This window comes from Ascidiella aspersa, chromosome 9, assembly GCF_963924565.1.
Source record: "Ascidiella aspersa chromosome 9, kaAscAspe10.2, whole genome shotgun sequence".
Classification (NCBI taxonomy): domain Eukaryota; kingdom Metazoa; phylum Chordata; class Ascidiacea; order Phlebobranchia; family Ascidiidae; genus Ascidiella; species Ascidiella aspersa.
This window is the reverse complement of record NC_139455.1, coordinates 9,331,165-9,352,967: the sequence shown is the minus strand read 5'-3', so window position 1 is coordinate 9,352,967 and position 21,803 is coordinate 9,331,165. Positions and strand designations below refer to the sequence as shown.

Here is a 21,803-nt window from a genome sequence, read left to right as displayed (position 1 = left end):
TGTTTACAGCCAACCAAATTAATGTTTACAAATTTTACTTGAATAAAACTAAAGTTGTTAAGTTTAGTAAAACATTACTAGTTTATTTAACAAAAAATGATTTTTGTAGTGTTTACCTTGTCGTTTAAATCAATGATTGAAATAGAGCAGTTGCTCGAAATATTTCATCATTTTTGGGAATTATTTTTTCGGTAAATTGTAATACCGTGAGGCACCACTGGGGGTCGAACCAAGGATCTCCTGTTTACTGGACAGGCGCTTTACCACTAAGCCATGGCCCCGCCGTGCAAACAAGACTTTCTAAACAATTTTCGTCAAGATAAGGTGGCGTTCGCAAAGTTGTAACAATTTTCATTGAAATGCAAACTGCAACTAACCGAAGATTAAGAAGTTTTGCAACAGGTCGATTTAAACTACAAGTAATAACTATACTTGGCCCCTTGAAGTTGACAAAATATTTCTGCTCCAGGTGAGGCTCGAACTCACAACCTCCGCATTTCTCCGCTACTATTGTATAAGTACGGCGCGCTAATCGATTGCGCCACTGGAGAGCTGTACAACAAATTTCTGTTATCTTTCAAATTTTAAATAAATTTAAAAACATATAAATTTTGGAACTAGTACGAAATAATTTATTACAACAAAAACTTGTTCGACTAAAACATGAATTAATTAAACAACCAAATTATTTATGGATTTAATGTAAAAATAATCGATAGAACAAAAACTTGTATATTTCAAATCATCTATGATCAAACTGCACAAAATATAAAGGATTGGAGATGCAGGGTATCGATCCCGGTACCTCGCACATGCTAAGCGCGCGCTCTACCATCTGAACTACATCCCAGATGACAGCTATGCATTAATACATGTTCATCAAGAAATACTTTAATCAGTCATGTTTGATCCAAGATGATATAAATTTATTCTGATGTTTACCGAATAAACTACGTCAGAATATATCAAAAATGAATAAGAAATAACTATAATCGTGCTGAACCTATTTCTGTTTTAAAAATCTCCAGTTCATCTCATAGCATTCATTATACAGTTGACTAAATAATAGTAGTGAGATTTATTACCTGCTTTGTAGAACTTGGTTCAACAGGATTCATTATTTTAGTGCTAGGATTCCATTGAGAAATGTATTAAACCTAAATTTTGTTTTTCGTTTACAGCTAACCAAATTAAAGTTTACAAATTTTACTTGAATGAAACGAAAGTTGTTAAGTTTAGTAAAACATTACCACTTTATTTAACACAAATGATTTTTGTAGTGTTTACCTTGTCGTTTAAAGCAATGATTGAAATAGAAAAGTTGCTCGAAATATTTCATCATTATTGCGAATTATTTTTTCGGTAAAATGAAATTCCGTAAGGCACCACAGGGGATCGATCCCAGGATCTCCTGTTTACTGGACAGGCGCTTTACCACTAAGCCATGGCGCCGCCGTGCAAAGAAGACTTTCTAAAAAAATTTCGATTAGATTAGATAGCGTTTGCAAAGTTGTAACTGTTTTCAATGAAATGCAAACTGAAACTAACCGAAGATTGAGAAGTTTTGCAACATGTCGATTTTAAACTACAAGTAATAACTATACTTGGCCCCTTGAAGTTGACAAAATATTTCTGCTCAAGGTGAGGCTCGAACTCACAACCTCCGCATTTCTCCGCTACTATTGCATAAGTACGGCACGCTAACCGATTGCGCCAATGAAGCGCTGTACAACAAATTTCTGTTATCTTTCAAATTTTTGATAAAATTTAAAAACATATAAATTTTGGAACTAGTACGAAACATTCATTCCAACAAAAATTGTTCGACTAAAACATGAATTAATTAAACAACCAAATTATTTATGGATTTAATGTAAAAATAATCGATGGAACAAAAACTTGTATATTTCAAATCATCTATGATCAAACTGCACAAAATATAAAGGATTGGAGATGCCGGGTATCGATCCCGGTACCTCGCACATGCTAAGCGCGCGCTCTACCATCTGAGCTACATCCCCGATGAGAGCTATGCATTAATACATGTTCATCAAGAAATACTTTAATCAGTCTTGTTTGATCCAGGATGATATAAATTTATTCTGATGTTTACCGAATAAACTACGTCAGAATATATCAAAAATGAATAAGAAATAACTATAATCGTGCTGAACCTATTTCTGTTTTAAAAATCACCAGTTCATCTCAAAGCATTTATTATACAGTTGACTGAATATTAGTAATGAGAATTATTACCTGCTTTGTACAACTTTTTTCAACATGATTCATTGTATTAGTGCTAGGATTCCATTGAGAAATGTATTAATCTTATATTTTGTTTTTTGTTTACAGCCAACCAAATTAATGTTTACAAATTTTACTTGAATAAAACTAAAGTTGTTAAGTTTACTAAAACATTACTAGTTTATTTAACAAAAAATGATTTTTGTAGTGTTTACCTTGTCGTTTAAATCAATGATTGAAATAGAGCAGTTGCTCGAAATATTTCATCATTTTTGCGAATTATTTTTTCGGTAAATTGTAATACCGTGAGGCACCACTGGGGGTCGAACCAAGGATCTCCTGTTTACTGGACAGGCGCTTTACCACTAAGCCATGGCCCCGCCGTGCAAACAAGACTTTCTAAACAATTTTCGTCAAGATAAGGTGGCGTTCGCAAAGTTGTAACAATTTTCAATGAAATGCAAACTGCAACTAACCGAAGATTAAGAAGTTTTGCAACAGGTCGATTTAAACTACAAGTAATAACTATACTTGGCCCCTTGAAGTTGACAAAATATTTCTGCTCCAGGTGAGGCTCGAACTCACAACCTCCGCATTTCTCCGCTACTATTGTGTAAGTACGGCGCGCTAATCGATTGCGCCACTGGAAAGCTGTACAACAAATTTCTGTTATCTTTCAAATTTTAAATAAATTTAAAAACATATAAGTTTTGGAACTAGTACGAAATAATTTATTACAACAAAAACTTGTTCGACTCAACATGAATTAATTAAACAACCAAATTATTTATGGATTTAATGTAAAAATAATCGATAGAACAAAAACTTGTATATTTCAAATCATCTATGATCAAACTGCACAAAATATAAAGGATTGGAGATGCAGGGTATCGATCCCGGTACCTCGCACATGCTAAGCGCGCGCTCTACCATCTGAACTACATCCCAGATGACAGCTATGCATTAATACATGTTCATCAAGAAATACTTTAATCAGTCATGTTTGATCCAAGATGATATAAATTTATTTTGATGTTTACCGAATAAATTACGTCAGAATATATCAAAAATGAATAAGAAATAACTATAATCGTGCTGAACCTATTTCTGTTTTAAAAATCTCCAGTTCATCTCATAGCATTCATTATACAGTTGACTAAATAATAGTAGTGAGATTTATTACCTGCTTTGTAGAACTTGGTTCAACAGGATTCATTATTTTAGTGCTAGGATTCCATTGAGAAATGTATTAAACCTAAATTTTGTTTTTCGTTTACAGCTAACCAAATTAAAGTTTACAAATTTTACTTGAATGAAACGAAAGTTGTTAAGTTTAGTAAAACATTACCACTTTATTTAACACAAATGATTTTTGTAGTGTTTACCTTGTCGTTTAAAGCAATGATTGAAATAGAAAAGTTGCTCGAAATATTTCATCATTATTGCGAATTATTTTTTCGGTAAAATGAAATTCCGTAAGGCACCACAGGGGATCGATCCCAGGATCTCCTGTTTACTGGACAGGCGCTTTACCACTAAGCCATGGCGCCGCCGTGCAAAGAAGACTTTCTAAAAAAATTTCGATTAGATTAGATAGCGTTTGCAAAGTTGTAACTATTTTCAATGAAATGCAAACTGAAACTAACCGAAGATTGAGAAGTTTTGCAACATGTCGATTTTAAACTACAAGTAATAACTATACTTGGCCCCTTGAAGTTGACAAAATATTTCTGCTCAAGGTGAGGCTCGAACTCACAACCTCCGCATTTCTCCGCTACTATTGCATAAGTACGGCACGCTAACCGATTGCGCCAATGAAGCGCTGTACAACAAATTTCTGTTATCTTTCAAATTTTTGATAAAATTTAAAAACATATAAATTTTGGAACTAGTACGAAACATTCATTCCAACAAAAATTGTTCGACTAAAACATGAATTAATTAAACAACCAAATTATTTATGGATTTAATGTAAAAATAATCGATGGAACAAAAACTTGTATATTTCAAATCATCTATGATCAAACTGCACAAAATATAAAGGATTGGAGATGCCGGGTATCGATCCCGGTACCTCGCACATGCTAAGCGCGCGCTCTACCATCTGAGCTACATCCCCGATGAGAGCTATGCATTAATACATGTTCATCAAGAAATACTTTAATCAGTCTTGTTTTATCCGGGATGATATAAATTTATTCTGATGTTTACCGAATAAACTACGTCAGAATATATCAAAAATGAATAAGAAATAACTATAATCGTGCTGAACCTATTTCTGTTTTAAAAATCACCAGTTCATCTCAAAGCATTTATTATACAGTTGACTAAATATTAGTAATGAGAATTATTACCTGCTTTGTACAACTTTTTTCAACATGATTCATTGTATTAGTGCTAGGATTCCATTGAGAAATGTATTAATCTTATATTTTGTTTTTTGTTTACAGCCAACCAAATTAATGTTTACAAAGTTTACTTGAATAAAACTAAAGTTGTTAAGTTTAGTAAAACATTACTAGTTTATTTAACAAAAAATGATTTTTGTAGTGTTTACCTTGTCGTTTAAATCAATGATTGAAATAGAGCAGTTGCTCGAAATATTTCATCATTTTTGCGAATTATTTTTTCGGTAAATTGTAATACCGTGAGGCACCACTGGGGGTCGAACCAAGGATCTCCTGTTTACTGGACAGGCGCTTTACCACTAAGCCATGGCCCCGCCGTGCAAACAAGACTTTCTAAACAATTTTCGTCAAGATAAGGTGGCGTTCGCAAAGTTGTAACAATTTTCAATGAAATGCAAACTGCAACTAACCGAAGATTCAGAAGTTTTGCAACAGGTCGATTTAAACTACAAGTAATAACTATACTTGGCCCCTTGAAGTTGACAAAATATTTCTGCTCCAGGTGAGGCTCGAACTCACAACCTCCGCATTTCTCCGCTACTATTGTATAAGTACGGCGCGCTAATCGATTGCGCCACTGGAGAGCTGTACAACAAATTTCTGTTATCTTTCAAATTTTAAATAAATTTAAAAACATATAAGTTTTGGAACTAGTACGAAATAATTTATTACAACAAAAACTTGTTCGACTAAACATGAATTAATTAAACAACCAAATTATTTATGGATTTAATGTAAAAATAATCGATAGAACAAAAACTTGTATATTTCAAATCATCTATGATCAAACTGCACAACATATAAAGGATTGGAGATGCCGGGTATCGAACCCGGTACCTCGCACATGCTAAGCGCGCGCTCTACCATCTGAGCTACATCCCCGATGAGAGCTATGCATTAATACATGTTCATCAAGAAATACTTTAATCAGTCATTTTTTATCCGGGATGATATAGATTTATTCTGATGTTTACCGAATAAACTACGTCAGAATAGAAAAAAAATGAACAAGAAATAACTATAATCATGCTGAACCTATTTCTGTTTTAAAAATCTCCAGTTCATCTCATAGCATTCACTATACAGTTGATTAAATATTAGTAATGAGAATTATTATCTGCTTTGTACAACTTTGTTCAACATGATTCATTGTATTAGTGCTAGGATTCCATTGAGAAATGTATTAATCTTAACTTTTGTTTTATGCTTACAGCCAACCAAATTAAAGTTTACAAAATATATTGGAATAAAACGAAAGTTGTTAAGTTTAGTAAAACATTACTAGTTTATTTAACACAAATGATTTTTGTAGTGTTTACCTTGTCGTTTAAAGCAATGATTGAAATAGAACAGTTGCTCGAAATATTTCATCATTATTGCGAATTATTTTTTCGGTAAAATGTAATTCCGTAAGGCACCACTGGGGATCGATCCCAGGATCTCCTGTTTACTAGACAGGCGCTTTACTACTAAGCCATGGCTCCGCCGTGCAAAGAAGACTTTCTAAACAATTTTCGTCAAGATAAGGTGGCGTTCGCAAAGTTGTAACAATTTTCAATGAAATGCAAACTGCAACTAACCGAAGATTGATAAGTTTTGCAACAGGTCGATTTTAACTACAAGAAATAACTATACTTGGCCCCTTGAAGTTGACAAAATATTTCTGTTTCAGGTGAGGCTCGAACTCGCAATCTCCGCATTTCTCCGCTACTATTGTATAAGTACGGCGCGCTAACCGATTGCGCCACTGGAGCGCTGTACAACAAATTTCTGTTATCTTTCAAATTTTAGATAAAATTTAAAAACATATAAGTTTTGGAACTAGTAAGATATATTTCATTACAACAAAAATTGTTCGACTAAAACATGAATTAATTAAACAACCAAATTATTTATGGATTTAATGTAAAAATAATCGATAGAACAAAAACTAGTATATTTCAAATCATTTATGATCAAACTGCACAAAATATAAAGGATTGGAGATACCGGGTATCGATCCCCGTACCTCGCACATGCTATGCGCGCGCTCTACCATCTGAGCTACAACCACGATGAGAGCTATGCATTAATACATGTTAATCAAGAAATACTTTAATCAGACCTGTTTTATCCGGGGTGATATAAATTTATTCTGATATTTTCCGAATAAACTACGTCAGAATATAAAAAAAAAATGAATAAGAAAAAAACTATAATCGCGCTGAACCTATTTCTGTTTTAAAAATCACCAGTTCATCTCATATCATTCATTATACAGTTGACTAAATATTAGTAATGAGAATTATTACATGCTTTGTATAACTTTGTTCAACATGATTCATTGTATTAGTGCTAGGATTCCATTGAGAAATGTATTAATCTTAACTTTTGTTTTATGCTTACAGCCAACCAAATTAAAGTTTACAAAATTTATTGGATTAAATCGAAAGTTGTTAAGTTTAGTAAAACATTACTAGTTTATTTAACACAAATGATTTTTGTAGTGTTTACCTTGTCGTTTAGAGCAATGATTGAAATAGAAAAGTTGCTCGAAATATTTCATCATTATTGCGAATTATTTTTTCGGTAAAATGAAATTATTTCTGTTTTAAAAATCTCCAGTTCATCTCATAGCATTCATTATACAGTTGACTAAATAATAGTAGTGTGATTTATTACCTGCTTTGTAGAACTTGGTTCAACAGGATTCATTATTTTAGTGCTAGGATTCCATTGAGAAATGTATTAATCTTATATTTTGTTTTTTGTTTACAGCCAACCAAATTAAAGTTTACAAATTTTACTTGAATAAAACTAAAGTTGTTAAGTTTAGTAACACATTACTAGTTTATTTAACAAAAAATGATTTTTGTAGTGTTTACCTTGTCGTTTAAATCAATGATTGAAATAGAGCAGTTGCTCGAAATATTTCATCATTTTTGCGAATTATTTTTTCGGTAAATTGTAATACCGTGAGGCACCACTGGGGGTCGAACCAAGGATCTCCTGTTTACTGGACAGGCGCTTTACCACTAAGCCATGGCCCCGCCGTGCAAACAAGACTTTCTAAACAATTTTCGTCAAGATAAGGTGGCGTTCGCAAAGTTGTAACAATTTTCAATGAAATGCAAACTGCAACTAACCGAAGATTAAGAAGTTTTGCAACAGGTCGATTTAAACTACAAGTAATAACTATACTTGGCCCCTTGAAGTTGACAAAATATTTCTGCTCCAGGTGAGGCTCGAACTCACAACCTCCGCATTTCTCCGCTACTATTGTATAAGTACGGCGCGCTAATCGATTGCGCCACTGGAGAGCTGTACAACAAATTTCTGTTATCTTTCAAATTTTAAATAAATTTAAAAACATATAAGTTTTGGAACTAGTACGAAATAATTTATTACAACAAAAACTTGTTCGACTAAACATGAATTAATTAAACAACCAAATTATTTATGGATTTAATGTAAAAATAATCGATAGAACAAAAACTTGTATATTTCAAATCATCTATGATCAAACTGCACAAAATATAAAGGATTGGAGATGCAGGGTATCGATCCCGGTACCTCGCACATGCTAAGCGCGCGCTCTACCATCTGAACTACATCCCAGATGACAGCTATGCATTAATACATGTTCATCAAGAAATACTTTAATCAGTCATGTTTGATCCAAGATGATATAAATTTATTTTGATGTTTACCGAATAAACTACGTCAGAATATATCAAAAATGAATAAGAAATAACTATAATCGTGCTGAACCTATTTCTGTTTTAAAAATCTCCAGTTCATCTCATAGCATTCATTATACAGTTGACATAATAATAGTAGTGAGATTTATTACCTGCTTTGTAGAACTTGGTTCAACAGGATTCATTATTTTAGTGCTAGGATTCCATTGAGAAATGTATTAAACCTAAATTTTGTTTTTCGTTTACAGCTAACCAAATTAAAGTTTACAAATTTTACTTGAATGAAACTAAAGTTGTTAAGTTTAGTAAAACATTACCACTTTATTTAACACAAATGATTTTTGTAGTGTTTACCTTGTCGTTTAAAGCAATGATTGAAATAGAAAAGTTGCTCGAAATATTTCATCATTATTGCGAATTATTTTTTCGGTAAAATGAAATTCCGTAAGGCACCACAGGGGATCGATCCCAAGATCTCCTGTTTACTGGACAGGCGCTTTACCACTAAGCCATGGCGCCGCCGTGCAAAGAAGACTTTCTAAAAAAATTTCGATTAGATTAGATAGCGTTTGCAAACTTGTAACTGTTTTCAATGAAATGCAAACTGAAACTAACCGAAGATTGAGAAGTTTTGCAACATGTCGATTTTAAACTACAAGTAATAACTATACTTGGCCCCTTGAAGTTGACAAAATATTTCTGCTCCAGGTGAGGCTCGAACTCACAACCTCCGCATTTCTCCGCTACTATTGTATAAGTACGGCGCGCTAACCGATTGCGCCACTGGAGAGCTGTACAAGAAATTTCTGTTATCTTTCAAATTTTAGATAAAATTTAAAAACATATAAGTTTTGGAACTAGTACGAAATAATTCATTACAACAAAAACTTGTTCGAATAAAACATGAATTAATTAAACAACCAAATTATTTATGGATTTAATGTAAAAATAATCGATAGAACAAAAACTTGTATATTTCAAATCATCTATGATCAAACTGCACAAATTATAAAGGATTGGAGATGCAGGGTATCGATCCCGGTACCTCGCACATGCTAAGCGCGCGCTCTACCATCTGAGCTACATCCCCGATGAGAGCTATGCATTAATACATGTTCATCAAGAAATACTTTAATCAGTCCTGTTTTATCCGGGATGATATAAATTTATTCTGATGTTTACCGAATAAACTACGTCAGAATATATCAAAAATGAATAAGAAATAACTATAATCGTGCTGAACCTATTTCTGTTTTAAAAATCACCAGTTCATCTCAAAGCATTTATTATACAGTTGACTAAATATTAGTAATGAGAATTATTACCTGCTTTGTACAACTTTTTTCAACATGATTCATTGTATTAGTGCTAGGATTCCATTGAGAAATGTATTAATCTTATATTTTGTTTTTTGTTTACAGCCAACCAAATTAATGTTTACAAATTTTACTCGAATAAAACTAAAGTTGTTAAGTTTAGTAAAACATTACTAGTTTATTTAACAAAAAATGATTTTTGTAGTGTTTACCTTGTCGTTTAAATCAATGATTGAAATAGAGCAGTTGCTCGAAATATTTCATCATTTTTGCGAATTATTTTTTCGGTAAATTGTAATACCGTGAGGCACCACTGGGGGTCGAACCAAGGATCTCCTGTTTACTGGACAGGCGCTTTACCACTAATCCATGGCCCCGCCGTGCAAACAAGACTTTCTAAACAATTTTCGTCAAGATAAGGTGGCGTTCGCAAAGTTGTAACAATTTTCAATGAAATGCAAACTGCAACTAACCGAAGATTAAGAAGTTTTGCAACATGTCGATTTTAAACTACAAGTAATAACTATACTTGGCCCCTTGAAGTTGACAAAATATTTCTGCTCCAGGTGAGGCTCGAACTCACAACCTCCGCATTTCTCCGCTACTATTGTATAAGTACGGCGCGCTAATCGATTGCGCCACTGGAGAGCTGTACAACAAACTTCTGTTATCTTTCAAATTTTAAATAAATTTAAAAACATATAAGTTTTGGAACTAGTACGAAATAATTTATTACAACAAAAACTTGTTCGACTAAACATGAATTAATTAAACAACCAAATTATTTATGGATTTAATGTAAAAATAATCGATAGAACAAAAACTTGTATATTTCAAATCATCTATGATCAAACTGCACAAAATATAAAGGATTGGAGATGCAGGGTATCGATCCCGGTACCTCGCACATGCTAAGCGCGCGCTCTACCATCTGAACTACATCCCAGATGACAGCTATGCATTAATACATGTTCATCAAGAAATACTTTAATCAGTCATGTTTGATCCAAGATGATATAAATTTATTCTGATGTTTACCGAATAAACTACGTCAGAATATATCAAAAATGAATAAGAAATAACTATAATCGTGCTGAACCTATTTCTGTTTTAAAAATCTCCAGTTCATCTCATAGCATTCATTATACAGTTGACTAAATAATAGTAGTGAGATTTATTACCTGCTTTGTAGAACTTGGTTCAACAGGATTCATTATTTTAGTGCTAGGATTCCATTGAGAAATGTATTAAACCTAAATTTTGTTTTTCGTTTACAGCTAACCAAATTAAAGTTTACAAATTTTACTTGAATGAAACGAAAGTTGTTAAGTTTAGTAAAACATTACCACTTTATTTAACACAAATGATTTTTGTAGTGTTTACCTTGTCGTTTAAAGCAATGATTGAAATAGAAAAGTTGCTCGAAATATTTCATCATTATTGCGAATTATTTTTTCGGTAAAATGAAATTCAGTAAGGCACCATAGGGGATCGATCCCAGGATCTCCTGTTTACTGGACAGGCGCTTTACCACTAAGCCATGGCGCCCCCGTGCAAAGAAGACTTTCTAAAAAAATTTCGATAAGATTAGATAGCGTTTGCAAAGTTGTAACTGTTTTCAATCAAATGCAAACTGAAACTAACCGAAGATTGAGAAGTTTTGCAACATGTCGATTTTAAACTACAAGTAATAACTATACTTGGCCCCTTGAAGTTGACAAAATATTTCTGCTCAAGGTGAGGCTCGAACTCACAACCTGCGCATTTCTCCGCTACTATTGCATAAGTACGGCACGCTAACCGATTGCGCCAATGAAGCGCTGTACAACAAATTTCTGTTATCTTTCAAATTTTTGATAAAATTTAAAAACATATAAATTTTGGAACTAGTACGAAACATTCATTCCAACAAAAATTGTTCGACTAAAACATGAATTAATTAAACAACCAAATTATTTATGGATTTAATGTAAAAATAATCGATGGAACAAAACTTGTATATTTCAAATCATCTATGATCAAACTGCACAAAATATAAAGGATTGGAGATGCCGGGTATCGATCCCGGTACCTCGCACATGCTAAGCGCGCGCTCTACAATCTGAGCTACATCCCCGATGAGAGCTATGCATTAATACATGTTCATCAAGAAATACTTTAATCAGTCATTTTTTATCCGGGATGATATAGATTTGTTCTGATGTTTACCGAATAAACTACGTCAGAATATAAAAAAAATGAACAAGAAATAACTATAATCATGCTGAACCTATTTCTGTTTTAAAAATCTCCAGTTCATCTCATAGCATTCACTATACAGTTGATTAAATATTAGTAATGAGAATTAATATCTGCTTTGTACAACTTGGTTCAACAGGATTCATTAGTTTAGTGCTAGGATTCCATTGAGAAATGTATTAAACCTAAATTTTGTTTTTCGTTTACAGCTAACCAAATTAAAGTTTACAAATTTTACTTGAATGAAACGAAAGTTGTTAAGTTTAGTAAAACATTACCACTTTATTTAATACAAATGATTTTTGTAGTGTTTACCTTGTCGTTTAAAGCAATGATTGAAATAGAGCAGTTGCTCGAAATATTTCATCATTATTGCGAATTATTTTTTCGGTAAAATGTAATTCTGTAAGGCACCACTGGGGATCGAACCCAGGATCTCCTGTTTACTAGACAGGCGCTTTACCACTAAGCCATGGCGTTGCCGTGCAACGTAGACTTTCTAAACTACTTTCGATTAGATTAGATAGCGTTTGCAAAGTTGTAACTGTTTTCAATGAAATGCAAACTGAAACTAACCGAAGATTGAGAAGTTTTGCAACATGTCGATTTTAAACTACAAGTAATAACTATACTTGGCCCCTTGAAGTTGACAAAATATTTCTGCTCAAGGTGAGACTCGAACTCACAACCTCCGCATTTCTCCGCTACTATTGCATAAGTACGGCACGCTAACCGATTGCGCCAATGAAGCGCTGTACAAGAAATTTCTGTTATCTTTCAAATTTTTGATAAAATTTAAAAACATATAAATTTTGGAACTAGTACGAAATAATTCATTACACCAAAAATTGTTCGACTAAAACATGAATTAATTAAACAACCAAATTATTTATGGATTTAATGTAAAAATAATCGATAGAACAAAAACTTGTATATTTCAAATCATCTATGATCAAACTGCACAAAATATAAAGGATTGGAGATACCGGGCATCGATCCCCGTACCTCGCACATGCTATGCGCGCGCTCTACCATCTGAGCTACAACCACGATGAGAGCTATCCAATAATGCAAGTTCATCAAGAAATACTTTAATCAGACCTGTTTTATCCGGGGTGATATAAATTTATTCTGATATTTTCCGAATAAACTACGTCAGAATACAAAAAAAAATGAATAAGAAAAAACTATAATCGCGCTGAACCTATTTCTGTTTTAAAAATCACCAGTTCATCTCATATCATTCATTATACAGTTGACTAAATATTAGTAATGAGAATTATTACATGCTTTGTATAACTTTGTTCAACATGATTCATTGTATTAGTGCTAGGATTCCATTGAGAAATGTATTAATCTTAACTTTTGTTTTATGCTTACAGCCAACCAAATTAAAGTTTACAAAATTTATTGGATTAAATCGAAAGTTGTTAAGTTTAGTAAAACATTACTAGTTTATTTAACACAAATGATTTTTGTAGTGTTTACCTTGTCGTTTAGAGCAATGATTGAAATAGAAAAGTTGCTCGAAATATTTCATCATTATTGCGAATTATTTTTTCGGTAAAATGAAATTATTTCTGTTTTAAAAATCTCCAGTTCATCTCATAGCATTCATTATACAGTTGACTAAATAATAGTAGTGTGATTTATTACCTGCTTTGTAGAACTTGGTTCAACAGGATTCATTATTTTAGTGCTAGGATTCCATTGAGAAATGTATTAAACCTAAATTTTGTTTTTCGTTTACAGCTAACCAAATTAAAGTTTACAAATTTTACTTGAATGAAACGAAAGTTGTTAAGTTTAGTAAAACATTACCACTTTATTTAACACAAATGATTTTTGTAGTGTTTACCTTGTCGTTTAAAGCAATGATTGAAATAGAGCAGTTGCTCGAAATATTTCATCATTATTGCGAATTATTTTTTCGGTAAAATGTAATTCCGTAAGGCACCACTGGGGATCAAACCCAGGATCTCCTGTTTACTAGACAGGCGCTTTACCACTAAGCCATGGCGCTGCCGTGCAACGTAGACTTTCTAAACAATGTTCGATAAGATAAGATAGCGTTCGCAAAGTTGTAACAATTTTCAATGAAATGCAAACTGAAACTAACCGCAGATTGAGAAGTTTTTTAGATAAAATTTAAAAACACATAAGTTTGGAACTAGTACGAAATAATTTATTACAACAAACACTTGTTCGACTAAAACATGAATTACGTAAACAACCAAATTATTTATGGATTTAATGTAAAAATAATCGATAGAACAAAAACTTGTATATTTCAAATCATCTATGATCAAACTGCACAAAATAAAAGGATTGGTGATGCCGGGTATCGATCCCGGTACCTCGCACATGCTAAGCGCGCGCTCTACCATCTGAGCTACATCCCCGATGAGAGCAATACATTAATACATGTTCATCAAGAAATACTTTAATCAGTCATGTTTTATCCGGGGTGATATTAATTTATTCTGATATTTTCCGGATAAACTACATCAGAATACAAAAAAAAATGAATAAGAAATAACTATAATCGCGCTGAACCTATATCTGTTTTAAAAATCACCAGTTCATCTCATAGCATTTATTATACAGTTGACTAAATATTAGTAATGAGAATTATTACCTGCTTTGTACAACTTTGTTCAACATGATTCATTGTATTAGTGCTAGGATTCCATTGAGAAATGTATTAATCTTATATTTTGTTTTTTGTTTACAGCTAACCAAATTAAAGTTTACAAATTTTACTTGAATAAAACGAAAGTTGTTAAGTTTAGTAAAACATTACTAGTTTATTCAACAAAAAATGATTTTTGTAGTGTTTACCTTGTCGTTTAAATCAATGATTGAAATAGAGCAGTTGCTCGAAATATTTCATCATTTTTGCGAATTATTTTTTCGATAAATTGTAATACCGTGAGGCACCACTGGGGGTCGAACCCAGGATCTACTGTTTACTAGACGGGCGCTTTACCACTAAGCCATGACCCCGCCGTGCAAAGAAGACTTTCTAAACAATTTTCGTCAAGATAAGGTGGCGTTCGCAAAGTTGTAACAATTTTCAATGAAATGCAAACTGCAACTAACCGAAGATTGAGAAGTATTGCAACAGGTCGATTTAAACTACAAGTAATAACTATACTTGGCCCCTTGAAGTTGACAAAATATTTCTGCTCCATGTGAGGCTCGAACTCACAACCTCCGCATTTCTCCGCTACTATTGTATAAGTACGGCGCGCTAACCGATTGCGCCACTGGAGAGCTGTACAAGAAATTTCTGTTATCTTTCAAATTTTAGATAAAATTTAAAAACATATAAGTTTTGGAACTAGTACGAAATAATTTATTACAACAAAAACTTGTTCGACTAAAACATGAATTAATTAAACAACCAAATTATTTATGGATTTAATGTAAAAATAATCGATAGAACAAAAACTTGTATATTTCAAATCATCTATGATGAAACTGCACAAAATATAAAGGATTGGAGATGCCGGGTGTCGATCCCGGTACTTCGCACATGCTAAGCGCGTGCTCTACCATCTGAACTACATCCCCGATGAGAGCTATGCATTAATACATGTTCATCAAGAAATACTTTAATCAGTCATTTTTTATCCGGGATGATATAGATTTATTCTGATGTTTACCGAATAAACTACGTCAGAATAGAAAAAAAATGAACAAGAAATAACTATAATCATGCTGAACCTATTTCTGTTTTAAAAATCTCCAGTTCATCTCATAGCATTCACTATACAGTTGATTAAATATTAGTAATGAGAATTATTATCTGCTTTGTACAACTTTGTTCAACATGATTCATTGTATTAGTGAGAGGATTCCATTAAGAAATGTATTAATCTTAAATTTTGTTGTTTGTTTACAGCCAACCAAATTAAAATTTACAAGTTTTACTTGAATAAAACGAAAGTTGTTAAGTTTAGTAAAACGTTACTATTTGCTTTAACAAAAATGATTTTTGTAGTGTTTACCTTGTCGTTTAAAGCAATGATTGAAATAGAAAAGTTGCTCGAAATATTTCATCATTTTTGCGAATCATTTTTTCGAAAAATTGTAATACCGTGAGGCACCACTGGGGATCGAACCCAGGATCTCCTGTTTACAAGACAGGCGCTTTACAACTAAGCCATGGCGCCGCCGTGCAAAGAAGGCTGTCTAAACTACTTTCGATAAGATAAGGTAGCGTTCGCAAAGTTGTAACAATTTTCAATGAAATGCAAACTGAAACTAACCGAAGTTTGAGAAGTTTTGCAACAGGTCGATTTTAAAGTACAAGTAATAACTATACTTGGCCCCTTGAAGTTGACAAAATATTTCTAATCCAGGTGAGGCTCGAACTTACAACCTCCGCTTTTCTCCGCTACTATTGTATAAGTACGGCGCGCTAACCGATAGCGCCACTGGAGTGCTGTTCAACAAATTTCTGTTATCTTTCAAATTTTAGATAAAATTTAAAAACATATAAGTTTGGAACTAGTACGAAATAATTTATTACAACAAAAACTTGTTCGACTAAAACATGAATTAATGAAACAACCAAATTATGTATGGATTTAATGCAAAAATAATCGATGGAACAAAAACTTGTATATTTCAAATCATCTATGATCAAACTGGACAACATATAAAGTATTGGACATGCCGGGTATCGATCCCGGTACCTCGCACATGCTAAGCGCGCGCTCTACCATCTGAGCTACATCCCCGATGAGAGCTATGCATTAATACATGTTCATCAAGAAATACTTTAATGAGTCATGTTTTATCCGGGGTGATATAAATTTATTCTGATATTTTCCGAATAAACTACGTCCGAATACCAAAAAATAGAATGAGAAATAACTATAATCGCGCTGAACCTATTTCAGTTTTAAAAATCACCAGTTCATCTCATAGCATTCATTATACAGTTGATGAATATTAGTAATGAGAATTATTGCATGCTTTGTATAACTTTGTTCAACATGATTCATTGTATTAGTGCTAGGATTCCATTGAGAAATGTATTAATCTTAACTTTTGTTTTATGCTTACAGCCAACCAAATTAAAGTTTACAAAATATATTGGAATAAAACGAAAGTTGTTAAGTTTAGTAAAACATTACTAGTTTATTTAACACAAATGATTTTTGTAGTGTTTACCTTGTCGTTTAAAGCAATGATTGAAATAGAACAGTTGCTCTAAATATTTCATCATTATTGCGAATTATTTTTTCGGTAAAATGTAATTCCGTAAGGCACCACTGGGGATCGAACCCAGGATCTCCTGTTTACTAGACGGGCGCTTTACCACTTAGCCATGGAGCCGCCGTGCAGAGAAGTCTTTCTAAAAAAATTTCGATACGATAACATAGCATTCGCAAAGTTGTAACAATTTTCAATGAAATGCAAATTGAAACTAACCGAAGATTGAGAAGTTTTGCAACAGGTCGATTTTAAACTACAAGTAATAACTATACTTGGCCCCTTGAAGTTGACAAAATATTTCTGCTCCAGGTGAGGCTCGAACTCACAACCTCCGCATTTCTCCGCTACTATTGTATAAGTACGGCGCGCTAACCGATTGCGCCACTGGAGCGGTGTACAACAAATTTCTGTTATCTTTCAAATTTTAGATAAAATTTCAAAACAGATAAGTTTTGGAACTAGTACGAAATAATTCATTACAAAAAAAACTTGTTCGACTAGACCATGAATTAATTAAACAACCAAATTATTTATGGATTTAATGTAAAAATAATCGATAGAACAAAAACTTGTACATTTCAAATCATCTATGATCAAACTGCACAAAATATAAAGGATTGGAGATGCCAAGTATCGATCCCGGTACCTCGCACATGCTAAGCGCGCGCTATACGATCTGAGCTATATCCCCGATGAGAGCTAAGCATTAATACATGTTCATCAAGAAATATTTTAATCAGTCATGTTTTATCCGGGATGATGTAAATTTATTCTGATGTTTACCGAATAAACTACGTCAGAATATTAAAAAAAAGAATAAGAAATAACTATAATCTTGCTGAAACTATTTCTTTTTTAAAAATCTCTAGTTCATCTCATAGCATTCATTATACAATTGACTAAATAATAGTAATGAGAATTATTACCTGCTTTGTACAACTTTGTTCAACGTGATTCATTGTATTAGTGCTAGGATTCCATTGAAATATGTATTGATCTTAAATTTTGTTTTTTGTTTACAGCCAACCAAATTAAAGTTTACAAATTTTACTTGATTAAAACGAAAGTTGTTAAGTTTAGTTAAACATTACTAGTTTTCTTTAACACAAATGATTTTTGTAGTGTTTACCTTGTTGTTTAAAGCAATGATTGAAATAGAGCAGTTGCTCGAAATATTTCATCATTATTGCGAATTAGTTGATCGGTAAAATGTAATTCCGTAAGGCACCACTGGGGATCGAACACAGGATCTCCTGTTTACTAGACAGGCGCTTTACCACTTAGCCATGGCTCCGCCGTGCAGAGAAGACTTTCTAAAAAAATTTCGATAAGATAAGATAGCGTTCGCAAAGTTGTAAAATTTTCAATGAAATGCAAACTGAAACTAACCGAAGATTGAGAAGTTTTGCAACAGGTCGATTTTAAACTTCAAGTAATAACTATACTTGGCCCCTTGAAGTTGACAAAATATTTCTGCTCCAGGTGAGGCTCGAACTCACAACCTCCGCATTTCTTCGCTACTATTGTATAAGTACGGCGCGCTAACCGATTGCGCCACTGGAGCGCTGTACAACAAATTTCTGTTATCTTTCAAATTTTAGATAAAATTTCAATACATATAAGTTTTGGAACTAGTACGAAATAATTCATTACAACAAAAACTTGTTCGACTAAACCATGAATTAATTAAACAACCAAATTATTTATGGATTTAATGTAAATATAATCGATAGAACAAAAAATTGTACATTTCAAATCATCTATGATCAAACTGCACAAAATATAAAGGATTGGAGATGCCCAGTATCGATCCCGGTACCTCGCACATGCTAAGTAAGCGCTATACCATCTGAGCTATATCCCCGATGAGAGCTATGCATTAATACATGTTCATCAAGAAATATTTTAATCAGTCATGTTTTATGAGGGATGATGTAAATTTATTCTGATGTTTACCGAATAAACTACGTCAGAATATAAAAAAAAGAATAAGAAATAACTATAATCGTGCTGAAACTATTTCTGTTTTAAAAATCTCCAGTTCATCTCATAGCATTCATTATACAGTTGACTAAATATTAGTAATGTGAATTATTATCTTCTTTGTTCAACTTTGTTCAACATGATTCATTGTATTAGTGCTAGGATTCCATTGAGAAATGTATTGATCTTAAATTTTGTTTTTTGTTTACAGCCAACCAAATTAAAGTTTACAAATTTTTCTTGAATAAAACGAAAGTTGTTAAGTTTAGTAAAACATTTAACAAAAATGATTTTTGTAGTGTTTACCTTGTCGTTTAAAGCAATGGTTGAAATAGAACAGTTGCTCGAAATATTTCATCATTATTGCGAATTATTTTTCCGGTAAAATGTAATTCCGTAAGGCACCAGTGGGGATCGAACCAGGATCTCCTGTTTACTAGACAGGCGCTTTACCCCTAAGCTATGGCGCCGCCGTGCAAATAACTCTTTCTAAACAATTTTCGATAAGATAAGGTAGCGTTCGCAAAGTTGTAACAATTTTCAATGAAATGCAAACTGAAACTAACCGAAGATTGAGAAGTTTTGCAACATGTCGATTTATCTACAAGTAATAACTATACTTGGCCCCTTGAAGTTGACAAAATATTTCTGATCCAGGTGAGGCTCGAACTCACAACCTCCGCATTTCTCCGCTACTACTGAATAAGTACGGCGCGCTAACCGATTGCGCCACTGGAGCGCTGTACAACGAATTTCTGTTATCTTTCAAATTTGAGATATATAAGTTTTGGAACTAGTACGAAATAATTTATTACAACAAAAACTTGTTCGACTAAAACATGAATTAATTAAACAACCAAATTATTGATGGATTTAATGTAAAAATAATCGATAGAACAAAAACTTGTATATTTCAAATCATCTATGATCAAACTGCACAAAATATAAAGGATTGAAGATGCCGGGTATCGATCCCGGTACCTCGCACATGCTAAGCGCGCGCTCTACCATCTGAGCTACATCCCCGATGAGAGCTGTGCATTAATACATGTCCATCAAGAAATACTTTAATCAGTCATGTTTTATCCGGGATGATATAAATTTATTCTGATGTTTACCGAATAAACTACGTCAGAATATTAAAAAAAAGAATAAGAAATAACTATAATCGTGCTGAACCTATTTCTGTTTCAAAAATCTCCAGTTCATCTCATAGCATTCATTATACAGTTGACTAAATAATAGTAATGAGAATTATTACCTGCTTTGTACAACTTTGTTCAACATGATTCATTCCATTGAAATATGTATTGATCTTAAATTTTGTTTTTTGTTTACAGCCAACCAAATTAAAGTTTACAAATTTTACTTGATTAAAACGAAAGTTGTTAAGTTTAGTAAAACATTACTAGTTTGCTTTAACACAAATGATTTTTGTAGTGTTTACCTTGTTGTTTAAAGCAATGATTGAAATAGAGCAGTTGCTCGAAATATTTCATCATTATTGCGAATTAGTTGATCGGTAAAATGTAATTCCGTAAGGCACCACTGGGGATCGAACACAGGATCTCCTGTTTACTAGACAGGCGCTTTACCACTTAGCCATGGCGCCGCCGTGCAGAGAAGACTTTCTTAAAAATTTTCGATAAGATAAGATAGCGTTCGCAAAGTTGAAACAATTTTCAATGAAATGCAAACTGAAACTGTTGTATTCGTGATCAGAGCAGTGAAGTAATATGCAATGAAACGAAACCAACCACGGTTTAAGTAGCAAAGAAATCAATTAGCATAGCAGCACAATAGCACTGTAATCAATCAGCAATCAGCACAAGAATGCGAATAACGTAATTAAGCCGTAGGGTGCGAAACGACTACAGTACATGGCTCAAAATGCGTAATACTTAACACCTCCCCAACAAAATTACAAAGCTGCGCAATAACAATATCACGACATTAACAACAAAAACGTTGCGGAGGCTTGCCGCGTCGATTAGACCGTCGCGCATTAGTCGGTCTGGGATGATACCGGTAAATCACCGGAAGGCCCGTCATCGATATGAGCGTCATCATTCACCGGCGTTGGAAGTTCACCGGGATTTTCATCTTCGGGAGATGCGTGTCGCGGACGGAGCTGGTCAATGTGGCGGCGCCACAGTTGTCCCTGAGGTATCACCTTCACAGTGACCATTCGGGTGCCGTGAACTTCCGTCACAACGGCTGGAACCCAGCGTGGGTCATGGTTGTGCTTAGGTCCATGATACAAAGCGTAGCACGGCATTCCAACCTTGTACGAACTTTGTGCAAAGCGATGTTTTTTAGCGTTTGCGCGTGACGTTTCACTTGATAACCGTCCTTGGGCAATGTGTGGCGGTGAAGGAAAAAGTGAGTCCACCTTTGTGCGCATCTGACGGTTATTGAGAAGTTGACTAGGAGAATACCCGTTACCAGTCGGCGTCCTGCGATATTGCATGAGAAATTCCACTATCGCTTGCTTCGGAGGCATTCCAGACTTTCTCAAAGCCTGTTTGAAAGTCTGAACAAGACGTTCAGCTGCGCCATTTGTCGCAGCATGGTAAGGAGCTCCAGTAAGGTGAACCATTCCCCTTTCCTTGCAGTAAGTTTTGAACTCATCAGATGTAAACATCGGAGCGTTGTCAGTCGGTGAGAAAAATCAGTCTCTAAAAGATCCGCAGTCGATTTTGCTG

General features: G+C 33.5%; 1 protein-coding gene and 31 non-coding genes across 32 annotated transcripts; all 32 read right to left on the bottom strand.

The window, feature by feature from the left end:
* Positions 1 to 209: 209 nt before the first annotated feature.
* Trnat-agu (transfer RNA threonine (anticodon AGU)) lies at positions 210 to 281 on the bottom strand. The gene has a single exon. It is a non-coding gene; the product is annotated as a tRNA-Thr (tRNA).
* A 180-nt stretch (positions 282 to 461) lies between these two features.
* Trnai-uau (transfer RNA isoleucine (anticodon UAU)) lies at positions 462 to 553 on the bottom strand. The gene is given in 2 exon segments: positions 462 to 497; positions 514 to 553. It is a non-coding gene; the product is annotated as a tRNA-Ile (tRNA).
* Positions 554 to 1,380: 827 nt separating this feature from the next.
* Trnat-agu (transfer RNA threonine (anticodon AGU)) lies at positions 1,381 to 1,452 on the bottom strand. Its single transcript has one exon. It is a non-coding gene; the product is annotated as a tRNA-Thr (tRNA).
* A 496-nt stretch (positions 1,453 to 1,948) lies between these two features.
* Trnaa-agc (transfer RNA alanine (anticodon AGC)) lies at positions 1,949 to 2,021 on the bottom strand. The gene has a single exon. It is a non-coding gene; the product is annotated as a tRNA-Ala (tRNA).
* A 531-nt stretch (positions 2,022 to 2,552) lies between these two features.
* On the bottom strand, positions 2,553 to 2,624 carry Trnat-agu (transfer RNA threonine (anticodon AGU)). Its single transcript has one exon. It is a non-coding gene; the product is annotated as a tRNA-Thr (tRNA).
* Positions 2,625 to 2,804: 180 nt separating this feature from the next.
* Trnav-uac (transfer RNA valine (anticodon UAC)) lies at positions 2,805 to 2,896 on the bottom strand. The gene is given in 2 exon segments: positions 2,805 to 2,840; positions 2,857 to 2,896. It is a non-coding gene; the product is annotated as a tRNA-Val (tRNA).
* An 826-nt stretch (positions 2,897 to 3,722) lies between these two features.
* Trnat-agu (transfer RNA threonine (anticodon AGU)) lies at positions 3,723 to 3,794 on the bottom strand. Its single transcript has one exon. It is a non-coding gene; the product is annotated as a tRNA-Thr (tRNA).
* A 496-nt stretch (positions 3,795 to 4,290) lies between these two features.
* Trnaa-agc (transfer RNA alanine (anticodon AGC)) lies at positions 4,291 to 4,363 on the bottom strand. The gene has a single exon. It is a non-coding gene; the product is annotated as a tRNA-Ala (tRNA).
* A 531-nt stretch (positions 4,364 to 4,894) lies between these two features.
* On the bottom strand, positions 4,895 to 4,966 carry Trnat-agu (transfer RNA threonine (anticodon AGU)). Its single transcript has one exon. It is a non-coding gene; the product is annotated as a tRNA-Thr (tRNA).
* A 180-nt stretch (positions 4,967 to 5,146) lies between these two features.
* Trnai-uau (transfer RNA isoleucine (anticodon UAU)) lies at positions 5,147 to 5,238 on the bottom strand. Its single transcript is given in 2 exon segments — positions 5,147 to 5,182; positions 5,199 to 5,238. It is a non-coding gene; the product is annotated as a tRNA-Ile (tRNA).
* A 223-nt stretch (positions 5,239 to 5,461) lies between these two features.
* On the bottom strand, positions 5,462 to 5,534 carry Trnaa-agc (transfer RNA alanine (anticodon AGC)). Its single transcript has one exon. It is a non-coding gene; the product is annotated as a tRNA-Ala (tRNA).
* Positions 5,535 to 6,064: 530 nt separating this feature from the next.
* Trnat-agu (transfer RNA threonine (anticodon AGU)) lies at positions 6,065 to 6,139 on the bottom strand. Its single transcript has one exon. It is a non-coding gene; the product is annotated as a tRNA-Thr (tRNA).
* Positions 6,140 to 7,609: 1,470 nt separating this feature from the next.
* Trnat-agu (transfer RNA threonine (anticodon AGU)) lies at positions 7,610 to 7,681 on the bottom strand. Its single transcript has one exon. It is a non-coding gene; the product is annotated as a tRNA-Thr (tRNA).
* Positions 7,682 to 7,861: 180 nt separating this feature from the next.
* On the bottom strand, positions 7,862 to 7,953 carry Trnai-uau (transfer RNA isoleucine (anticodon UAU)). The gene is given in 2 exon segments: positions 7,862 to 7,897; positions 7,914 to 7,953. It is a non-coding gene; the product is annotated as a tRNA-Ile (tRNA).
* An 826-nt stretch (positions 7,954 to 8,779) lies between these two features.
* On the bottom strand, positions 8,780 to 8,851 carry Trnat-agu (transfer RNA threonine (anticodon AGU)). Its single transcript has one exon. It is a non-coding gene; the product is annotated as a tRNA-Thr (tRNA).
* Positions 8,852 to 9,032: 181 nt separating this feature from the next.
* Trnai-uau (transfer RNA isoleucine (anticodon UAU)) lies at positions 9,033 to 9,124 on the bottom strand. The gene is given in 2 exon segments: positions 9,033 to 9,068; positions 9,085 to 9,124. It is a non-coding gene; the product is annotated as a tRNA-Ile (tRNA).
* Positions 9,125 to 10,206: 1,082 nt separating this feature from the next.
* On the bottom strand, positions 10,207 to 10,298 carry Trnai-uau (transfer RNA isoleucine (anticodon UAU)). Its single transcript is given in 2 exon segments — positions 10,207 to 10,242; positions 10,259 to 10,298. It is a non-coding gene; the product is annotated as a tRNA-Ile (tRNA).
* Positions 10,299 to 11,124: 826 nt separating this feature from the next.
* Positions 11,125 to 11,196, bottom strand: Trnat-agu (transfer RNA threonine (anticodon AGU)). Its single transcript has one exon. It is a non-coding gene; the product is annotated as a tRNA-Thr (tRNA).
* Positions 11,197 to 12,294: 1,098 nt separating this feature from the next.
* Positions 12,295 to 12,369, bottom strand: Trnat-agu (transfer RNA threonine (anticodon AGU)). The gene has a single exon. It is a non-coding gene; the product is annotated as a tRNA-Thr (tRNA).
* Positions 12,370 to 13,837: 1,468 nt separating this feature from the next.
* Positions 13,838 to 13,909, bottom strand: Trnat-agu (transfer RNA threonine (anticodon AGU)). Its single transcript has one exon. It is a non-coding gene; the product is annotated as a tRNA-Thr (tRNA).
* Positions 13,910 to 14,215: 306 nt separating this feature from the next.
* Positions 14,216 to 14,288, bottom strand: Trnaa-agc (transfer RNA alanine (anticodon AGC)). Its single transcript has one exon. It is a non-coding gene; the product is annotated as a tRNA-Ala (tRNA).
* Positions 14,289 to 15,072: 784 nt separating this feature from the next.
* Trnai-uau (transfer RNA isoleucine (anticodon UAU)) lies at positions 15,073 to 15,164 on the bottom strand. Its single transcript is given in 2 exon segments — positions 15,073 to 15,108; positions 15,125 to 15,164. It is a non-coding gene; the product is annotated as a tRNA-Ile (tRNA).
* Positions 15,165 to 15,992: 828 nt separating this feature from the next.
* On the bottom strand, positions 15,993 to 16,064 carry Trnat-ugu (transfer RNA threonine (anticodon UGU)). The gene has a single exon. It is a non-coding gene; the product is annotated as a tRNA-Thr (tRNA).
* Positions 16,065 to 17,163: 1,099 nt separating this feature from the next.
* On the bottom strand, positions 17,164 to 17,235 carry Trnat-agu (transfer RNA threonine (anticodon AGU)). The gene has a single exon. It is a non-coding gene; the product is annotated as a tRNA-Thr (tRNA).
* A 181-nt stretch (positions 17,236 to 17,416) lies between these two features.
* On the bottom strand, positions 17,417 to 17,506 carry Trnai-uau (transfer RNA isoleucine (anticodon UAU)). The gene is given in 2 exon segments: positions 17,417 to 17,452; positions 17,469 to 17,506. It is a non-coding gene; the product is annotated as a tRNA-Ile (tRNA).
* Positions 17,507 to 18,337: 831 nt separating this feature from the next.
* Trnat-agu (transfer RNA threonine (anticodon AGU)) lies at positions 18,338 to 18,412 on the bottom strand. The gene has a single exon. It is a non-coding gene; the product is annotated as a tRNA-Thr (tRNA).
* A 177-nt stretch (positions 18,413 to 18,589) lies between these two features.
* Trnai-uau (transfer RNA isoleucine (anticodon UAU)) lies at positions 18,590 to 18,679 on the bottom strand. The gene is given in 2 exon segments: positions 18,590 to 18,625; positions 18,642 to 18,679. It is a non-coding gene; the product is annotated as a tRNA-Ile (tRNA).
* Positions 18,680 to 19,497: 818 nt separating this feature from the next.
* Positions 19,498 to 19,568, bottom strand: Trnat-agu (transfer RNA threonine (anticodon AGU)). Its single transcript has one exon. It is a non-coding gene; the product is annotated as a tRNA-Thr (tRNA).
* A 179-nt stretch (positions 19,569 to 19,747) lies between these two features.
* Trnai-uau (transfer RNA isoleucine (anticodon UAU)) lies at positions 19,748 to 19,837 on the bottom strand. Its single transcript is given in 2 exon segments — positions 19,748 to 19,783; positions 19,800 to 19,837. It is a non-coding gene; the product is annotated as a tRNA-Ile (tRNA).
* Positions 19,838 to 20,051: 214 nt separating this feature from the next.
* On the bottom strand, positions 20,052 to 20,124 carry Trnaa-agc (transfer RNA alanine (anticodon AGC)). Its single transcript has one exon. It is a non-coding gene; the product is annotated as a tRNA-Ala (tRNA).
* Positions 20,125 to 20,638: 514 nt separating this feature from the next.
* Trnat-agu (transfer RNA threonine (anticodon AGU)) lies at positions 20,639 to 20,710 on the bottom strand. The gene has a single exon. It is a non-coding gene; the product is annotated as a tRNA-Thr (tRNA).
* A 393-nt stretch (positions 20,711 to 21,103) lies between these two features.
* LOC146132831 (uncharacterized) lies at positions 21,104 to 21,601 on the bottom strand. The gene has a single exon (XM_083397590.1). It carries the CDS (start codon positions 21,599 to 21,601, stop codon positions 21,104 to 21,106), a length of 498 nt encoding a protein of 165 aa, XP_083253716.1.
* Between the last annotated feature and the right edge of the window lie 202 nt (positions 21,602 to 21,803).

What these genes read in the sequence shown, in the direction of transcription:
- LOC146132831 (XM_083397590.1), bottom strand. Translation starts at nt 21,601, where the DNA reads ATGCCTCCGAAGCAAGCGATAGTGGAATTTCTCATGCAATATCGCAGG.